The 15,022-nt window shown below is 53.8% G+C and overlaps 7 protein-coding genes across 7 annotated transcripts; 3 read left to right on the top strand and 4 right to left on the bottom strand.

Moving 5' to 3' along the window:
• Window positions 1–61: 61 nt before the first annotated feature.
• On the bottom strand, window positions 62–1,817 carry LAESUDRAFT_645768 (protein phosphatase 2A regulatory subunit PR55; the record flags this gene model as incomplete). The annotated part of the gene is made up of 8 exons (XM_040903940.1): window positions 62–103; window positions 160–412; window positions 479–740; window positions 803–967; window positions 1,022–1,315; window positions 1,365–1,515; window positions 1,583–1,680; window positions 1,733–1,817. The coding sequence occupies 8 exons, from the start codon at window positions 1,815–1,817 to the stop codon at window positions 62–64; spliced, it is 1,350 nt and encodes a 449-aa protein (XP_040767732.1).
• Window positions 1,818–2,154: 337 nt separating this feature from the next.
• LAESUDRAFT_810291 (cytochrome-c oxidase, subunit VIIa) lies at window positions 2,155–2,450 on the top strand (the record flags this gene model as incomplete). The annotated part of the gene is made up of 3 exons (XM_040914203.1): window positions 2,155–2,252; window positions 2,305–2,327; window positions 2,395–2,450. 3 exons carry the CDS (start codon window positions 2,155–2,157, stop codon window positions 2,448–2,450), a joined length of 177 nt encoding a protein of 58 aa, XP_040767731.1.
• Window positions 2,451–2,715: 265 nt separating this feature from the next.
• LAESUDRAFT_711830 (DnaJ-domain-containing protein) lies at window positions 2,716–4,714 on the bottom strand (the record flags this gene model as incomplete). Its single annotated transcript, XM_040906873.1, has 6 exons — window positions 2,716–3,263; window positions 3,313–3,534; window positions 3,586–3,615; window positions 3,671–3,749; window positions 3,789–4,271; window positions 4,508–4,714. The coding sequence occupies 6 exons, from the start codon at window positions 4,712–4,714 to the stop codon at window positions 2,716–2,718; spliced, it is 1,569 nt and encodes a 522-aa protein (XP_040767730.1).
• A 402-nt stretch (window positions 4,715–5,116) lies between these two features.
• LAESUDRAFT_711829 (uncharacterized protein) lies at window positions 5,117–6,390 on the top strand (the record flags this gene model as incomplete). The annotated part of the gene is made up of 7 exons (XM_040906872.1): window positions 5,117–5,316; window positions 5,398–5,529; window positions 5,585–5,618; window positions 5,674–5,705; window positions 5,765–5,864; window positions 5,917–6,159; window positions 6,301–6,390. The coding sequence occupies 7 exons, from the start codon at window positions 5,117–5,119 to the stop codon at window positions 6,388–6,390; spliced, it is 831 nt and encodes a 276-aa protein (XP_040767729.1).
• Window positions 6,391–6,714: 324 nt separating this feature from the next.
• On the bottom strand, window positions 6,715–7,051 carry LAESUDRAFT_468090 (uncharacterized protein). Its single transcript, XM_040902583.1, has one exon. The coding sequence runs from the start codon at window positions 6,957–6,959 to the stop codon at window positions 6,762–6,764; it is 198 nt and encodes a 65-aa protein (XP_040767728.1). The 5' UTR covers window positions 6,960–7,051; the 3' UTR covers window positions 6,715–6,761.
• A 1,677-nt stretch (window positions 7,052–8,728) lies between these two features.
• On the top strand, window positions 8,729–11,331 carry LAESUDRAFT_645459 (uncharacterized protein; the record flags this gene model as incomplete). Its single annotated transcript, XM_040903916.1, has 5 exons — window positions 8,729–8,819; window positions 8,885–9,249; window positions 9,302–9,441; window positions 9,501–11,224; window positions 11,288–11,331. The coding sequence occupies 5 exons, from the start codon at window positions 8,729–8,731 to the stop codon at window positions 11,329–11,331; spliced, it is 2,364 nt and encodes a 787-aa protein (XP_040767727.1).
• A 262-nt stretch (window positions 11,332–11,593) lies between these two features.
• Window positions 11,594–14,472, bottom strand: LAESUDRAFT_645510 (uncharacterized protein; the record flags this gene model as incomplete). The annotated part of the gene is made up of 3 exons (XM_040903917.1): window positions 11,594–14,037; window positions 14,083–14,184; window positions 14,247–14,472. 3 exons carry the CDS (start codon window positions 14,470–14,472, stop codon window positions 11,594–11,596), a joined length of 2,772 nt encoding a protein of 923 aa, XP_040767726.1.
• Between the last annotated feature and the right edge of the window lie 550 nt (window positions 14,473–15,022).

The following is a 15,022-nucleotide window of genomic DNA, read 5'->3' as shown; positions in this document are numbered from 1 at the left end:
TAGGTCGGGCATGGGCGGGTGGTATGAACGCGATGGTATGCAGGACGCAAACACGCCGCACTCATGCGGCGCTGTACAGGAACAAATTGTTCGTCGCCGCGATCTGCGCATTCGCTGGTTAGTGACGTCGCGCAAGATCCTTTCGTAAAATATACGCACGGCGATGGTGTTCTCTTTCGGATGCCAGCTCGCGTGCAGGATCTTCTTGTTGAAGTCGAGCGTCTCCATCGCCATGTTCTCGCGCAGGCCACCAGGGCGCACGCCGTTCTTCGCACCGGGCTTGTTTACCGGCAACGGCCCACCAATCTTCTTCGCCTTGAATGCGGACTTGTCCGCCTGCAACACGACGTCGTTGAGAGTGTCCACGTCGAATATCCGGAAGTAATTGTGATACGAGCCCGTCAAGACATGCCTGTGAAACGACGTGCACACGTGTTAACAACGACCGTCCAGGCACGAGTAAGTTGACAATGCTTACTTATCGTCTCCACCCCATGTACACTCAAACTTGTCGAAGATGCAGTCGTTCTCGTACAGATCACAGAGTTTCCCTCGCAAATGATCGTGAATGTTAATCGTCTTTATGGGCTTCGACTCCATATTGATGTCCCAGATCTTGAGCGATAGGTAGTCACGCGAGAGAATGTACCGGCCGTCGTGGCTGAACTTGACATCCGAGATGGAAGATATGATCTCCGAGAAGAAGGACCGGTTTGTTGGATCTTCCTCTTCCTCGAACACTGCGCGACAAATGTGAGGCTGCGTCGTACTGCGGGCAACGGGAAGCGGGAGAAACACTTACTCTTCGCATACCGGTCACATAATGCCGAGTCGCGCATGTCGGCGAGCTTGATGTTGCTTTTTGAGCTGGAGTACATAAACAAGTTGCAATGTGTCGGATGGAACTCGGCGGCGGTGATGACCTCAGTGAGCTCCTCCATGTTGACGGGCTTGATATCGACGATGTCTGCAAGATCGGGGTGAGCATCCAAATCGGGACGTAGCCGCGCGAAACACGCACTAAAGCTCCTGTCACTGATGTTGAGGTTCCAGAGATTGATTCTGAGGTCGTCGGCGGAAATATATGTCTCCTGGTCCGAGTTGACGGATATGGAATGTATGTGGTATGCATGAGCGTTCGAGTAGACCTTTCGAGGGACGGCAGCGATGATGTTGTCCTGATGCGTCATTCGCGGAAGGTGCAGGCCCTGCGCCGATAATGGTGTGGGCAGCGTCCGCACACCTTCGGGCATGTTGGTCTGGTGCACTACCCGCAACGACTTCTCAAAGACCTTCCACAGCTTAATGGTTTTGTCTGCGTACGTGTGAGCCAGGGATTTGTGGCACCGATCAGCGAAACACACCATTGGTAGAGAGGAGGAAATGGGCCGCATTCTGGCGTCTGCACCACTTGATCTTGTTGATCTTCTCCTCGATCTCGAGGGATTTGAGGTAGTCGAATTCGGGCTCGTGCGACTGGAACTCGGTGTAGAACTTGTATTCACAGCCTTTTTTCTGGTGAGGGAGGCAGTGACACGTCGTCAGCGCGCGGGGCGGGGCCGGAAGAGGTCAGAGTACGCACCATCTCGTTGCGCTCGAAGAGAACGACACGGCCGCCCTTGTCTCCTGTTGCAAGGTAGTTGCCTGTAGAGTCAAACTCGACGGTGGAAATGATGTCGGCTGTGGGGAGCGATAAGGCGACAGCGGGGACAGATGCAGAGGAGAGACCGACCCTCTGTGATGTCCTCCACGTCCCCCTTGTCTCCAAAGCATTGAGCGAAACGCCATCCGCCTGAGCTAGACGCGTCGAGATCCATGACGAACGGTGGTTGTGGGGTGTAGGTTGGATGTGACGACTGACTTGCGCGGCGATTTGAAGGGCGAGTGAACCAGAGGCAGTGATAGCGGCGGCGACGATGGGCGGACGGTCGCGGTGGACGATGCAGACGATGAGAGCGAGTGTGGCGCGTGTTGTGAGGACTGGACTTGTTGCAGCAGCCGGTTCTCCGCCCCGCGAGGCGATCGGGCACGCCTGGGGCACTCGAGAACTGTTTTGTCCTGTTTGTCTGTGGCTAAAAGCGCTGTTGGGCCCATCTCCCGACTTTCTCCTGCTCCCCATCCGTCTCCTCATCGAAACTCGTCCTCGCAATAGCCATGCCCATCGCACCCATCACCGGAAAGCTCAGGAAGCGCTTCTGGCTCGACCTCTCCGTCGCCCTCGGTATGGGCATCAGCGGGGGCTATGCGTTCTGGTAAGTCGCGTCATTTCTCCGCGTCAGACCGTCTCCTCACTCCCGTTCGCAGGTACGGCGTGCACCTCAAGCACGGTATGCCCACCGCTCCGTCGTGATATCTCGTATGTCTCATCGTGTTGCTCACTCTGTGCCCCAACAGTGCAAAAGCAGGAGGAGTTCTACCTCAAGCTCGAACGGGCCAAGGCTCAGCAGTAGACGTGCATGCATCGTAGCTTACCCGATTTCGGACCGCGCGTTCTCGCTTCCGTTGTACATCGAACCATGATTCATTCACACATCTATCCCGATTAACTTTGGTGTATTTCCAGCGCGGCGTGAGAGCACAACAAGCACCGGGGGCCAACGGTGACGAATTAGGTAGATAAAAATGAATAAGATGATGCTGTATATCCTGCCAGTCCGATGTGAAAGTATCTGTACAATCTGACATCCTCCTCCGCACAACCCAAGAGAGGCACAATTAGCTCTTCAATAGTCCCATTTCCTTCAGCCGCTCGCAGCTCTCGACCCGCTCCGCTTCTATCCGCTTCACCGTCTCCCAGTTCGTTCCGATCCCAAACAGCCCTACCTCCTGGTCCCGTCGCCGCTCCTTCCGCTCCACCCCGCGCTGACACTGCGAGAACAAATCCTGCGTGTATAGCTGCTCTACCGTCTTCTCAAATCTGCTGAGCTCGGGCCCATGCTTGTTCCCGTTCCGCGCGAGCTCTGCACCGATGGAATGTCCTGAAAACTCTTGCGCATTAACGTGGTATTTAACGTTGAGCCTGCCCGTCTGACGCTCGACGTTGTACCGCGGAGATGGCGTGAACGAGAAGCGCGGGTCCGGTGAGGCTGGAGGGCTGAACAAATCAGGGAGCATGTGGATGAAGGAGAATAGGAATAGGATAATGAGGGGGAGGAGCTGCATAAATGTTGACCGTGGTTCCGCAGCTTGTTGTCGCTCTTGGTGCGTGTTAGTGCGGGCCCTCGTTGCGCGGAACCCGCCAGGGCCAAATGATGTAGTGAACACTCAAAAAAGTTAGTAACAGCGCACATAACATGACTGAAGCATGCTCACCACGGCCGCCGCCGAAAGGCCCGCCACCAAATGGACCGCCACCCATCCCGCCACCAAAGAACATGTTGAACAGATCCTCGGGGGATATCTCGCCCTCGAACCCACTGCTCGCGAACGGAGTATTCGTGAAACCTGGTGGACCACGGCTTGCGGACGGCATGCCGCTGAAGCGAGATTCTGGATCCGAGCCATGTTGATCGTGTGCTGTTCGTTTCTGCGGATCTAAAGGACTCGAGGATTAGGAGTGACGACAGGGCAAGGCGCAATATATACCTGAAAGAACTTGGAATGCTTTTGAGACCACTGCAAACAGGCCGTGAGATTTACGGAACAAGTTCGAAGCAGCAAGAGAACGCACTCTTGAATGCTTCATCCGCCCCTGGCGCGCCGTTCTTGTCGGGATGTAGCGACAATGCTAGCTGTCGGAGCAAATTGCCCTATCAATTAACATCCAGCCATGCCACCAAGCTGCGAACCTTCCGATATGCTCTCTTGATCTCCGTCTCTTCGCACTCCCGCTTCAGCGACAGAATCTCATAATATTCAGTCACCTTGCACGCCCGCACACGCTTCACCACCTGTTCCTGCTCCGGCGTGTAATCCCGCTTCTTTGACCCAGAGCCTGCCGCGGCTCCGTTCTCCTTTGTGCCCGGACCATTTGGAGCTGTGCTTCCAGAGTGGCGATGACGTGCGCCCGACGCAGAGGGGTGCGTCTCTGTGGATGAGGCAAATGCCGGCCCGCTGGAGCTCGAGGAGCTGGAAGAGGATGATGAGGGCTGTGTATATTCTGACGAGGCAGCCTCGGCGTCGATGATCTCAAGCAGCTTGAGTGCCTCCGTAGTCGAGAAGAGCGCGAGAGACTTTTGGCAGAAGCGGCGGGCGGCGGCGAGATCGCCAGAGTCCCTGCGTCGCTGGGCAATCGCGAGACACTTTAGTGCTTCATCCCGGTTGCTCTCCATCTGCGATCGCTACAGCTGAGTTATCTGGTAGGCGCGTTTCTCTCGGAGACAGACAGAGCGGAGGAAGATGCTGTAGCGGCGGTGAAGATGCAGACGTGGACACGAACACGGGCGTGGACAGGCACGGAGAGATGGGAGGGATAATCGGGAATTCTTCATTTTCGGGGATAAGTCCAAATGAGGATTTCCATGAGAGCTTGATTATGTAACGGTGTGAGTCCTTAACCCTGACAGACCGGGTGGTCGCTATTCCTCAGACCTCCGGGATGCATTCGTTGCAGCCCTCTGCGGCGCCCATCGACGACTCGGACGAGCTCGCACGCTTCAGGGAAGAATGGAAGGCGGAGGTGCGCAGGAGGAAGGCACAGGCAGACGCGGGACTGTTTCCTGAGGACGCTGCTAGGCCACACGCATCTCAAGGCAAGAGCCCTGACACTCTGCATTGGGCAAAGCCCCGCCTACACGAGGAGGCTCAGGGCGCACGACCTGCACAACCTGTATATCGCATCTACGAAGGGACGGCCGTGCGCGCCCCTTCGGTGGACGCACCGCTCGGCAGGACCCTTGGCAGAGCGGTGGACGTATACCGCCGCGCGGTACAGTGCGAGCAGCAGGGCAACCTCAACGAGGCACTCCAGTTATACCGCTCCGCCTTTCGCATTGACTCAAATGTCGATCGCGCTTATCACAAGGTTGAGACGCAGCTCGAGCACGCGTCGCGTGCGGAGAAGCGTCACAAGGCGGCGGAGAGAGGCTCGAGCGTTGACGTGCTCGCGGAGGGCATAAATGCGCTGGACCTACGCTCGATAGCAGTGCGGGATGCTGGGGGATCGGTGACGAACGGAATGCTGGCGAGCATTTTAGCGAGTTGGCCGCAGGACTTGGCTTTTGAGCCTGAGGACGAGAAGCAAGCAACGCCTCTACAGAGATTGCCGAACGAGCTGCTTGTGCATATTCTTCGGTGTCTTAATATCACGACTCTGGAGCGTTTCGCTCTGGTCAATCGTAAGGCTCGTGTGGTCTCATTGGACATAAGCATATGGAGGTGCGCGTGCATATGGTTTGCTGAGCCTGTGCGGTTCGACTGAAAGCGCTTTTACAGAGACCTTGTGCGAACTCATTACAGACCTCCACAAATATCCGATGAGGAGGACCTGACCGTGCTGGTGCTGCAATACTCATCAGACTACAGGCGGTTATTCATCGAACACCCTCGTGTCCGATGGGACGGCGTGTATATTGCAGTGTGCCATTACATGTACGCACAGTTCAGCCCTTAATCTTACACTGCTGATATGAATGATGTACTACAGCCGAGCCGGGGCTAGCGAGAACGCGTGGGTGAACGTATGTCTGCTTGCAGGTTGATAGACGAGGTTAGCTGAAGGACAGACATGAACAGGTCAGTCACTTGATCACATACCACCGCTATCTGTGAGTCTGAATTTCCTGTACATGCCATAGAATCATGGACGTTGATGTATCTGTCGCAGACGGTTCTATCCGAATGGGCAAGTTCTTTCCCTTCTCGCCAATGAGGAAATGCCGCCGCAGCAGATCATACCCGTACTCAAACCAACGCTGCACATGAAGGTATGCTGTGCCATTCCCTCGCTGACGATCTCACGCGCATACGGTTCGACAGGGCCTCTTCATCGGCAACTGGCACCTATCCGGCACAACGGTGCACGTCACCTCGCTGACTGACCCGCACCCGTCGATGGATTCACGCGCTCGGTATGCGTTCCAAATGACGCTCGACCTCCGCTCGCGCCCACTCGGCCGGTGGAACCGTCTCGATTTCCGTGCATATGATAGCGTGGACATCGAGAGCGGAGAGACGACGCCGCTTGCGCTCAAACACGAGCGGCCATTTTGGTTCTCGAAGGTGCGATCGTATGACAGGAAGAGAGATGTTTGATATGAGCTCTGGGAATGTATTATTCCGTCAACTGAAATGCACTTCAGCTGCGGCTGCAGCGTGTAATGTGATCGTTTCATGGACATGATTCACGATTCGATGGACAAGATTGTTCACATCGGCACGCACAGCGTCGGTGTTCGGTCACTGAGAGCGATTGTGGCGACACTGTTTAATCTTCAAAATGGTGGAAGTTGATGACAAGGCTCGGCGCTCGCTCGTCGCCAACTTTTTTATCGTAAAGTCTGCCGACGCCCTGCCAATATTGACATTTCAACGGTTGAACGAGTACTGAGTACTGAGTGCTGAGTCATTGATCAGGCTACACTCACGTCGCTCTCGATCAGCATCCCATTTATCATGTAAAATTGCTAAGGGCTACAGTGACCGCAGAACGGTGAGCGTTGATTTCAATGGAGCGGAGGAAACGTCTCAGAGAATGCTGAAATTTATGGGTTCGCAGGACATCTTGTAATATTTGCTGTACCGCGACGAGACTAATCACTATATGCGTAGACCGACTTGTATCAAACACGATGGTCCATGGGATAACGTCTCAATACCGACTACTAATAAACGGCAAGTGAGCATGCATGGACCGACTGAACACGAACCAGGGAGATCAGATGAATTGCCGCAAGTATGACAGCGTAGCTCGCAAGACTGCGGAACGTCAGCAATGAGCATTGACCGGTGCTGATGATTTGAAAGTCAATGTTCACTTTACAGATCCATGATGAGCTGCGCATCAAAGTGACAGAGCTCATATGATTTGAACGCTGGGATTTATAGCGGCAACATTCACTCCAAGGTTTCTCTGGCCTATGAGACAGACATCCTCCTGCGGGGTCTTGTAGACCTTGAGCCTGCCTTTCAGCTCTGAGAAGTGTTGAGTTTCCCAGCCAGCCCGCTGCGCGGTCAGGAGTTCGGGAGTCGCCCGCTCTCTAGAAGATGGCTTCACGGGGCCAAACCGATGGCCCGTCCCATTGTAGCCGTGCCCTATTATATACACGCGCGCTACTACTCTCCCACGCCGGTGGCGCAGGTCGCACCGGGGCCTCTCACATCTGCGCTCCGCACCCAGATTCCAACAAGAAGTCCTCAAATAAAGGATGGCGCATCGCAAGGAAGATTGAGTTCGAATTCGGCGGCTGAATGACAGCACTAAGAGCTTCGCCCGCTATGACTGCAGTAATGGCATTTCGTAGGGGATCTGGGATTCGTAGATGGCCCAGGACGGGTGAAGTAGAGGAACAGATTCGGGCTCGTCGCGGAAGGAGATCTTGTCGTGTGCTATGAAGAACTGATAATGCGGTTAAAAAAGAGACCAAAGTCGGGCGAGACTGTGAGTGACTGTGACTTCCAAACATTCCAACAAGAACATCTAAAACGTTTTGGATTCCGAAGGGCCACTTTGCCGCGGTTGTCGTTTAGTTGGACTGTGGGAGGAAGAAAGTGAAATAGTTTTATTGGGAGAGAGAGAGGAGGGGAGGAGAGAGAAGAGAGAGCGGCATCCGCTTCTGTATATATTCAGCTGCTGCTAACGGCCAAAAATGCTTTGGGCTTACAACCACACGGTTCACCATTGATGGCGTAGCCATGATCACAGTGTCGATGATATTGAGACTGATATATATTCTGTTTTGCGGTCAGGAACGCCACCATCACAGGTCATGCCGTCTCAATCTATTCTAAATTTCCGCTCGGCTTTAGAAAAGTAACTTGACACAGAATCTAGACGGCCCACGGCGTCATGCCGGGATAATAATTAGACAGAGTGAGAATGGCGAACGGTGTGATCGCGAAATACCTGGCAAATGTCCATTCCGTCGTCCTCATCTTTGCCTCCAGGTCAAGCCTACAACAGGACGGGGAACCTTGACAATTCGGACTATAAATGTTCGGGATGGATGTCGGGATGAAGGCGCCCGCGAAGGCTCTCGACTTGAACCCATCTCGCCCGCCACCTGCGGCACTTGTCATCGGCCTGTTGATATCTTCGCATTTCGCCACAAATTCTTGTCATTCTCCTTCAAACTGAGCCCCACCTGGTCATTGAGGCCGGGAGGATCCGTCGTGTCTGCTCTCAACCGCATTGCTTATACCCCGCATCTCTCTAGCGATCCGAGACCCGGCGGATCCTCTCAGCGAAAGATCGCCTCCCTCTCTAGTCGACGCTCATCCTTTGATACCCAAACGTCGCTCGTGCTGTCGCCGCCTCGCTCGTTCTCATGGTTTCTCTCAGGATATCTTCTTCTCGGTCTTCTAGCATACTCTCGTCACCATCACAGAATAGTCTGAACAATGTAACACCACCAGTCCCTGCATATGATCCTGGCTCGTCTTATTCTGAGAAATCGTTGCCGCCACCGCCTGCAGACAAGGGTAAGCCCAAGTCGAGGTATGTATCTCCAGCAATGATTGACAGACAGTGCAGAGTATACGATCACTGCAAAGCATTCAACCCTTCGGAATGAGGAACAGCGAAAAAGCTGCGAGTGCGTCTATTGTTAGTATGAACGAAACAGAACTAACAATGATTGCTAGAGACCTGCATGTGCTCGCTGCCTCGTCGCGCATCACAGAACTGTCATATAGTATGTCAGACATCCAGACGCGTATGTTCGGTACGTTCAGCTGCTTCATTCAACGGCATAATGTATGCCACAATTTGACTGCGTCCTTTTCACAGAAATTCAAGAGTTGCGCCACAAATCGCAAGATCCGGACGACTCATCGAGCGCGACGAAGCTGATTGACCAGTCACTCGGCGTTTTAGATGAACGTGTTCGGGCTGCCTCTGCAAGCATCCGGTCAGTTAATGAAACGCTCACGCCTCTGCTAGAGAGCTCTCAGAACGGCCGCCAGTCTACAGAGAATGCGATGATTCTGCATAAGCACGCTGACATGATGGCGGAGTGGGAAGCATTGCAACAGGACATCCAAGTGCTACGCGATGAGCTGAAGGAGGATAAGTGGTTGACGGTGTTCAGAACTGTCACAGACCAAGCAAACGGGATGATGTCTAGTTTAGAGAAGGCTGTGAACAATTGTCAGGTGAGCTGATGACCTTGGCGCAACGTTGACTGAATACTCATAGCATTACTAGGAGCTCGTATGGAGAGTTCAACGGCATGGCATAGAGGAACCAATTTCACCGTCCGCGTCAACGTCGTCTCTCTCCTCAGAGAAGCCATTGACTTACGAGACATTCAACGCTGCTGTGGAGTCGTACGAGGCGAGAAAGAAGTAAGGCTTACCGTTGGCGCATTGTGTGTTGTGCATAACAATCTGATCATAACGACCAGACACTATATGTCATCTACGACGAAGGTTCTGTCCATACTTGATAAAGGCGTTCAGGATCGCGTTACGAAGAACGGCGAATGCCTGCGAAGACATGCGGAGTCTACCCAGCGTTGGAAGAACCTAAGAGAGAGAATAACACGTATCGACAAGGAGCTCGACGCGGTCAGGCGAATGTTGACTAATGATGGGACACTCTCTGGAAGCTCCAGCGATGCAGGGTCTCATACATCTGCCGCGCCGTCAGCGTTCAGAACCTCGAATGGGCTCCTCGCAACGCCTTCCATGAATGGCTCTTGGGCATCATTGGAGCGTTCCCTGAGCTCGGACGCCTTATCACGGTCGCTGTCTCCCTTCCGCAAGCTTGCTCACAAATTGAAGTCACATGGGCCCTCTCAATCTCCGGAATCTGAACTATCACCTCTGCGTATTAGCAAACGCGTGCTCTCCGAGGGCGAAGGGATGCATACTTTGAAGCATCGGGCGTCAGTGATGAACTTTACGGGCAGCCAGCCACCCATCCCGTCGACGCCTTCTCACAAACACACGCAAAGCCTCACGCCAGACACATCGCCGTCTAACAGAAAGCTAGAAAGGTTGGATACGGGTTCCACATTGAAGTTCCGACCAGCATGGAACAACTCTACTAAGGTTGAGTCTGACGAGCGTTCGGCGACGGTGAAACAATCTCCTGCTCGACCATCACTTTCGATTTTGTATCGATATTCTGAAGATGTTCTCCCGAATCATACACAATATCCGAACAGTAACAGGAGTGCGTCCCGCAGTTCCATGGCCTCTTCGAGGCCGTGGTCTCCGGTCACATCCTCCGCCTCCACTGCACCATCCAATCCGCCTGTTTCTATGCCCCGCCCTCCTTCTCGAGCTCGTTCACAAATTTCCGGTCAACCGTTGTCTGTTCGTCCGCCTTCTCGTTCGCAGGTCAGCATGCCGTCCGAGCCGCTTTCTCCGCGTACACGGCCTAAGACCCCAAGCCACATCCCCACGCCTATGCGGTCTCACATCCACTCGATCTCAACTTCACCGTCGGACCCCATTTGTGGTCTGGATGACCTTGCTTCCTCGTTGCACAAGGCAACCTCATCTTCAATGGCGCGCCCTCAGACACCTGGGGGCTCCACTATTCCTGCCCGTCCTCCCAGTCGCTCTATGATTCCCGTCCCCAGTGTTCACGTTTCGTCCGCGTCACGCCCATCCTCTGCCATGTCGCACTACCGCCCTGATAGCTCTATGTCATTCTCGAGTCCCGCCCTTCGATCACGTAGATCCGAAGGCTTACCGACCACAATGAGGACGCCGAGGGCATCCCTTATTTCCAATAGACTTCCGCCGTCGAGTTTCCGCGAGTCAATGCACCCACGCACACCGAGCGGTGTTTCTCGTCCTCCAAGCCGTGCCGGGGCTGCCACACCGAGCTTGGATAGGTCTGGCGAGGGCAATCCCGTTCACGAATACATACCTGTCAGCTTGAAGGATCCTCTTGATGCAGAGATCGCTGCTGTGGCGAACTCGCTTGCGCATAACTTGGTAATCGAGCGTCTGGATCCACCTCTAAAGGGCACACCCAAGGAGAATGAGGAAATTCGTGCGCAATATGCCTTTACAGGCCCGTTAGTACGAAAGGTTGTTGCCTGTAAGTTGACGACGCTCGCGCGTCCGGGCGCCAAGGGCCCGACCAAGAAGGTGATGTGCCGTGTCGGTGGAGGTATGTCCCTCATTGTGCTTAAGTATGCATTGAGTCCATTCTGACTGGTGCCACGATGTGCAGGATGGCAAGATCTACGTCAGTACGTTCTTAGTCGGCAGACCTGACCAAATGCTCCGAGAGGTTCAGTTGGGTTGTTGATATGGTGGTTTACGCCGGCTTATTTCGTACTCGTTCAGTATAATCCTCAACCTATGTTAGTCCACTACGCTCGTTCGTGCCTTATTCATCCCATAAGCATCCACATTTTTGATAGATGATGAGTGTACACCTTATTCTGGAACGAAGTTGCAGCAGCCGTTTGTCGACTTCGAACGAACCCATGTAATCGACCAAGCAAACCCTACATCTGGAAATTGAAGATCATAGCTAAGCTCTGTCAATGTCCATGAGCTTATCATGGACACTATGTGTTGGATTGTTCTCTCCATCCATAGGTCGCTCTTGCTCCTCCCTCTCTCTCCTGCATTCTTCCCAAAGCGCAGCGAAGTGAGCTCGTGCTTCCTGATCAGCTTCTTTCAACATGGCCGTTCGAGACTTTTGCCATTTCCTGGTCTCCATAGACTGATAGACTCCTGCGAGCAGACCTTCCATGGCCCACAGATGTCGGTTCTCCCATAGCCCTCCAGATGCAGTAGCTGCTCTTTCGATCAGAGGCACCATCAAGGGGTGTCGGAACAGGTGTGGATAATATCGTCCGCTGATAAAGGTGAGAGCAATCACCACCTCACAGCCAGGAGGGTGGATGGGACGGAACTTGAACCCCTTTGGTGGATCAGGTAAACGGAACGGTGTGGTCAATACTGGATGAGCGAGCTGCGTGTTGGTATCGCGTTCCTTTGCGACTGCAATTGCGCTTGGCGCCGGCTGCGAAATGATTGTCGCTGCGGTCTCTTCGACTGGGATGATAGAGTGTAGATCGGGCAACGGGACACGCCTCATCGGAGCTGATCCTGGTGAGAGTGCTAAACCAGGAACACCGGAATGGCTTGATATTGACCCTGGGAAGCCGTGCATCGCACGTTCACCTTCATGAGCCTTTTCTTTTCCTTTTCCTTTTCCTATTTCCTGTTCTGCCGGTGCATCCACTGATGCATTAGATGCAGCCGGCTCTTCCCAATCATCATCGGCAAGCTCATATACGGTCCCGCAAGCTCTGCACTCCTTGGTGAAGCCGCCGGAGCCATCGGCCGTTGGAACGTCAACAGTAAACAGACCTTCCAATCGCAAGAAGAGCCCCTTGTACGCTGCACCTATCATAGCCTCGTCAACGACATCGGCAAAGCCATTGTCGCGCATCTGCTCCAAGGTAGATGAAGACGGTCCCGAAGGCGGGACGAACTCTTCGGTGCCCTGAGGTGCAAATTGGTGGCGTGATAGTTTCAGCCGAAGAAGTTCATCTTGCCAGATGTGTTCCGCGCCCCACCACAGTCCTTGGAAACGTTGTTGGGTGACAGAAGCTCCTGACGGATGGGATGCTTGCTCTAACGTCGCTGCTTTGACGGAGTGTGATCCTTCAGAGGACATACCGGGATCGTGTGCGCCAATTACTGATGAAGGCACCGTCTGCGCGCTGGCTCGCGCACTCAATTCGGTAGCATTGTTCGTCATGGACTGCATTATGAGGGAATGTAGGGTAGCCGGGGCGTTAGACGCACTGGATGCTGGAGCAGTAGATGCGCTGGGTGGAGCAAGCTGCGAAGGAGGGGGAGGAGGAGGAGGAGGCGCAGATAATGCACTCGGCTTCTCGAACTGGAATTCATACTCGTCCGTAGGCGCCCAAAAATGCGATAGAGTCGATGCTATCTGGATGGCGAGCGTGAACGGAGCGACTGCCTCCCTGAAGCGTCTTCCATCAGAAACAGGAGAGTCGGTCGGAGCAGCCACGGGATTGAAGGGAAATATCTTCGACATGTCGCCATCCATATCCTGCACTGGCACTTCCCGCATGAAGTCAAGCAATTCGCTGCGCATACGATGGACCAGCTCATGTGGAGGTGCATACGCGAGATATGGCAAGACTTGGGTGTCAGTTCCGACATAACTGTGGGTGATTGCCAGCAGTTTCACCGTGTAGACGTTCCACTGGCGCACTTCCCATGGTACATCCGAGCTCTGTTCTGTCGCTGGCTCAGATTCCTGCCCAGGCTGATTTCGTGCGGAAGAGAGGTGGCTCGAGGCATCGACCGAGGAAAACAAAGGCTGCCTATTGTATCCTGCTCTAGGTGCTTCCGCCTCCGATTCCTGTTCATACAGGAGTGTCATATCGACGTCTACCTGGTCGAATCGCTGGGCATCTTGTGTGACATCTTTCGGTATCGCTTTGGTTCGGACGTTTACATCTTCCACCGTGCCGGGCCAGAAGTGAATACTGTCCCTCTCGCCCTCACCTCGAATCGGAGAATCCAGGAAACACCATACAAGTTCACCTTTCCTGTGCCACCTTGGCGCTGCCAATTCGCTGCCTGAAAGCAATGCTCGGATGTCCGAGTCACGTTCAGGAACTATAGATTGTGAGGGCCCGGTAAGCTGCCTGATGGGTTTTGGAGCCTTCCGAATCGCCGCGTACGGCTTTTTGACTATACGGGGTTCACGAAATCGACGCGAAGGCCGGACAGAGCGTGTTGAGATGTGCTGAGAAGGTGCACGTTTGACGCTTGGGAGTTGAAGCGTGTCTGTGATTATACGCTGCGGTTGTTTAGTACAGTATTTGCACTTGCAATTCGCGCGGTTCATGGTGGCATCCTGCATCAACCAGAGAGCGTGCGGGATGAATTCGTTGATGGAGCGAAATCGGTTCACGCTGATCGAGCCTGCGTAACTGAGCATAGGAGGAATATAGATGAGAAGAGGCCTACCGCAAAGGTATATATCATGCCGCGGATTATCGGCAGGGCCCTTGTTGTGATCATACATCGCATAGCCGTATGGCCAGTCTTTGAATACATAGTTGACTCCTTCTAATACAACGTTGATACGCGTCCCGTCAGCTCCTTTGGCACCCATTGCAATCTCGACGTACTGGGCAAATTCATCCTGACTGCTACTTCTTTTCCAGCTCCCATACGCCAACCAATAGCTGATCCCTCATCAATGGGTACAGGACGCATGAAATTGACCTGACCGTCTTCAACGATGCGCGTAGTATTGGCGGGTAGGCGATTGGGAGATCCGTCTGACCGAGGAAACTCGAGCCAAGTCGGGTTCGCAGGGAGTTCATGGAAACCCCTTATATTTCGCGAAGACATTGCAGCTAGAGGAAGGGTTTATCAACTGGCCGTTGACACGCGCTCGAAGTGCGGCCAAGTCGCGGACGGGGGAAGTGTAGCTACCACATCGGGAGATATATGCCGGCGCTTATAGAGAATTGAATCCCACGCGGCGAGTGTTGCGTTGAAGACACTGTTCACCGTCGCGCTAGGTCGCTCCTGTGCTTTTCCTAGACGTGAAATCGCCTATGCATCTCAAGCACTGCACACAGAAAGGGCCGCTGCCCATAGTCAGATTGGGAATTGGTTCATAGAATTTATTCGAGTGGAATGAATATCGCGAATGTATCGATAACTCCTCCTGAATCAACTCACGACGCATGGACTGCTCCGGTATCGAGTTGCATGTAATCTAGACGTTACGAGCCTGGATCGCCACAGCAACTTCGTGGAGGCCGTGGCCGATCTCAGGAAGATGACTCGAGAGTGGATGAAGCCTCTTTGACGACTTCTCGAATCTCCTGTTTTTACCTTATACCTCCTGTCCTCCCCTCACTCAAAAAAGGAGATTTATCCCAAAGCCTAGGCG

The sequence above is a fragment of the Laetiporus sulphureus genome, assembly GCF_001632365.1.
Source record: "Laetiporus sulphureus 93-53 unplaced genomic scaffold LAESUscaffold_6, whole genome shotgun sequence".
NCBI lineage: Eukaryota > Fungi > Basidiomycota > Agaricomycetes > Polyporales > Laetiporaceae > Laetiporus > Laetiporus sulphureus.
This window is presented reverse-complemented; position numbering and strand designations above follow the sequence as displayed.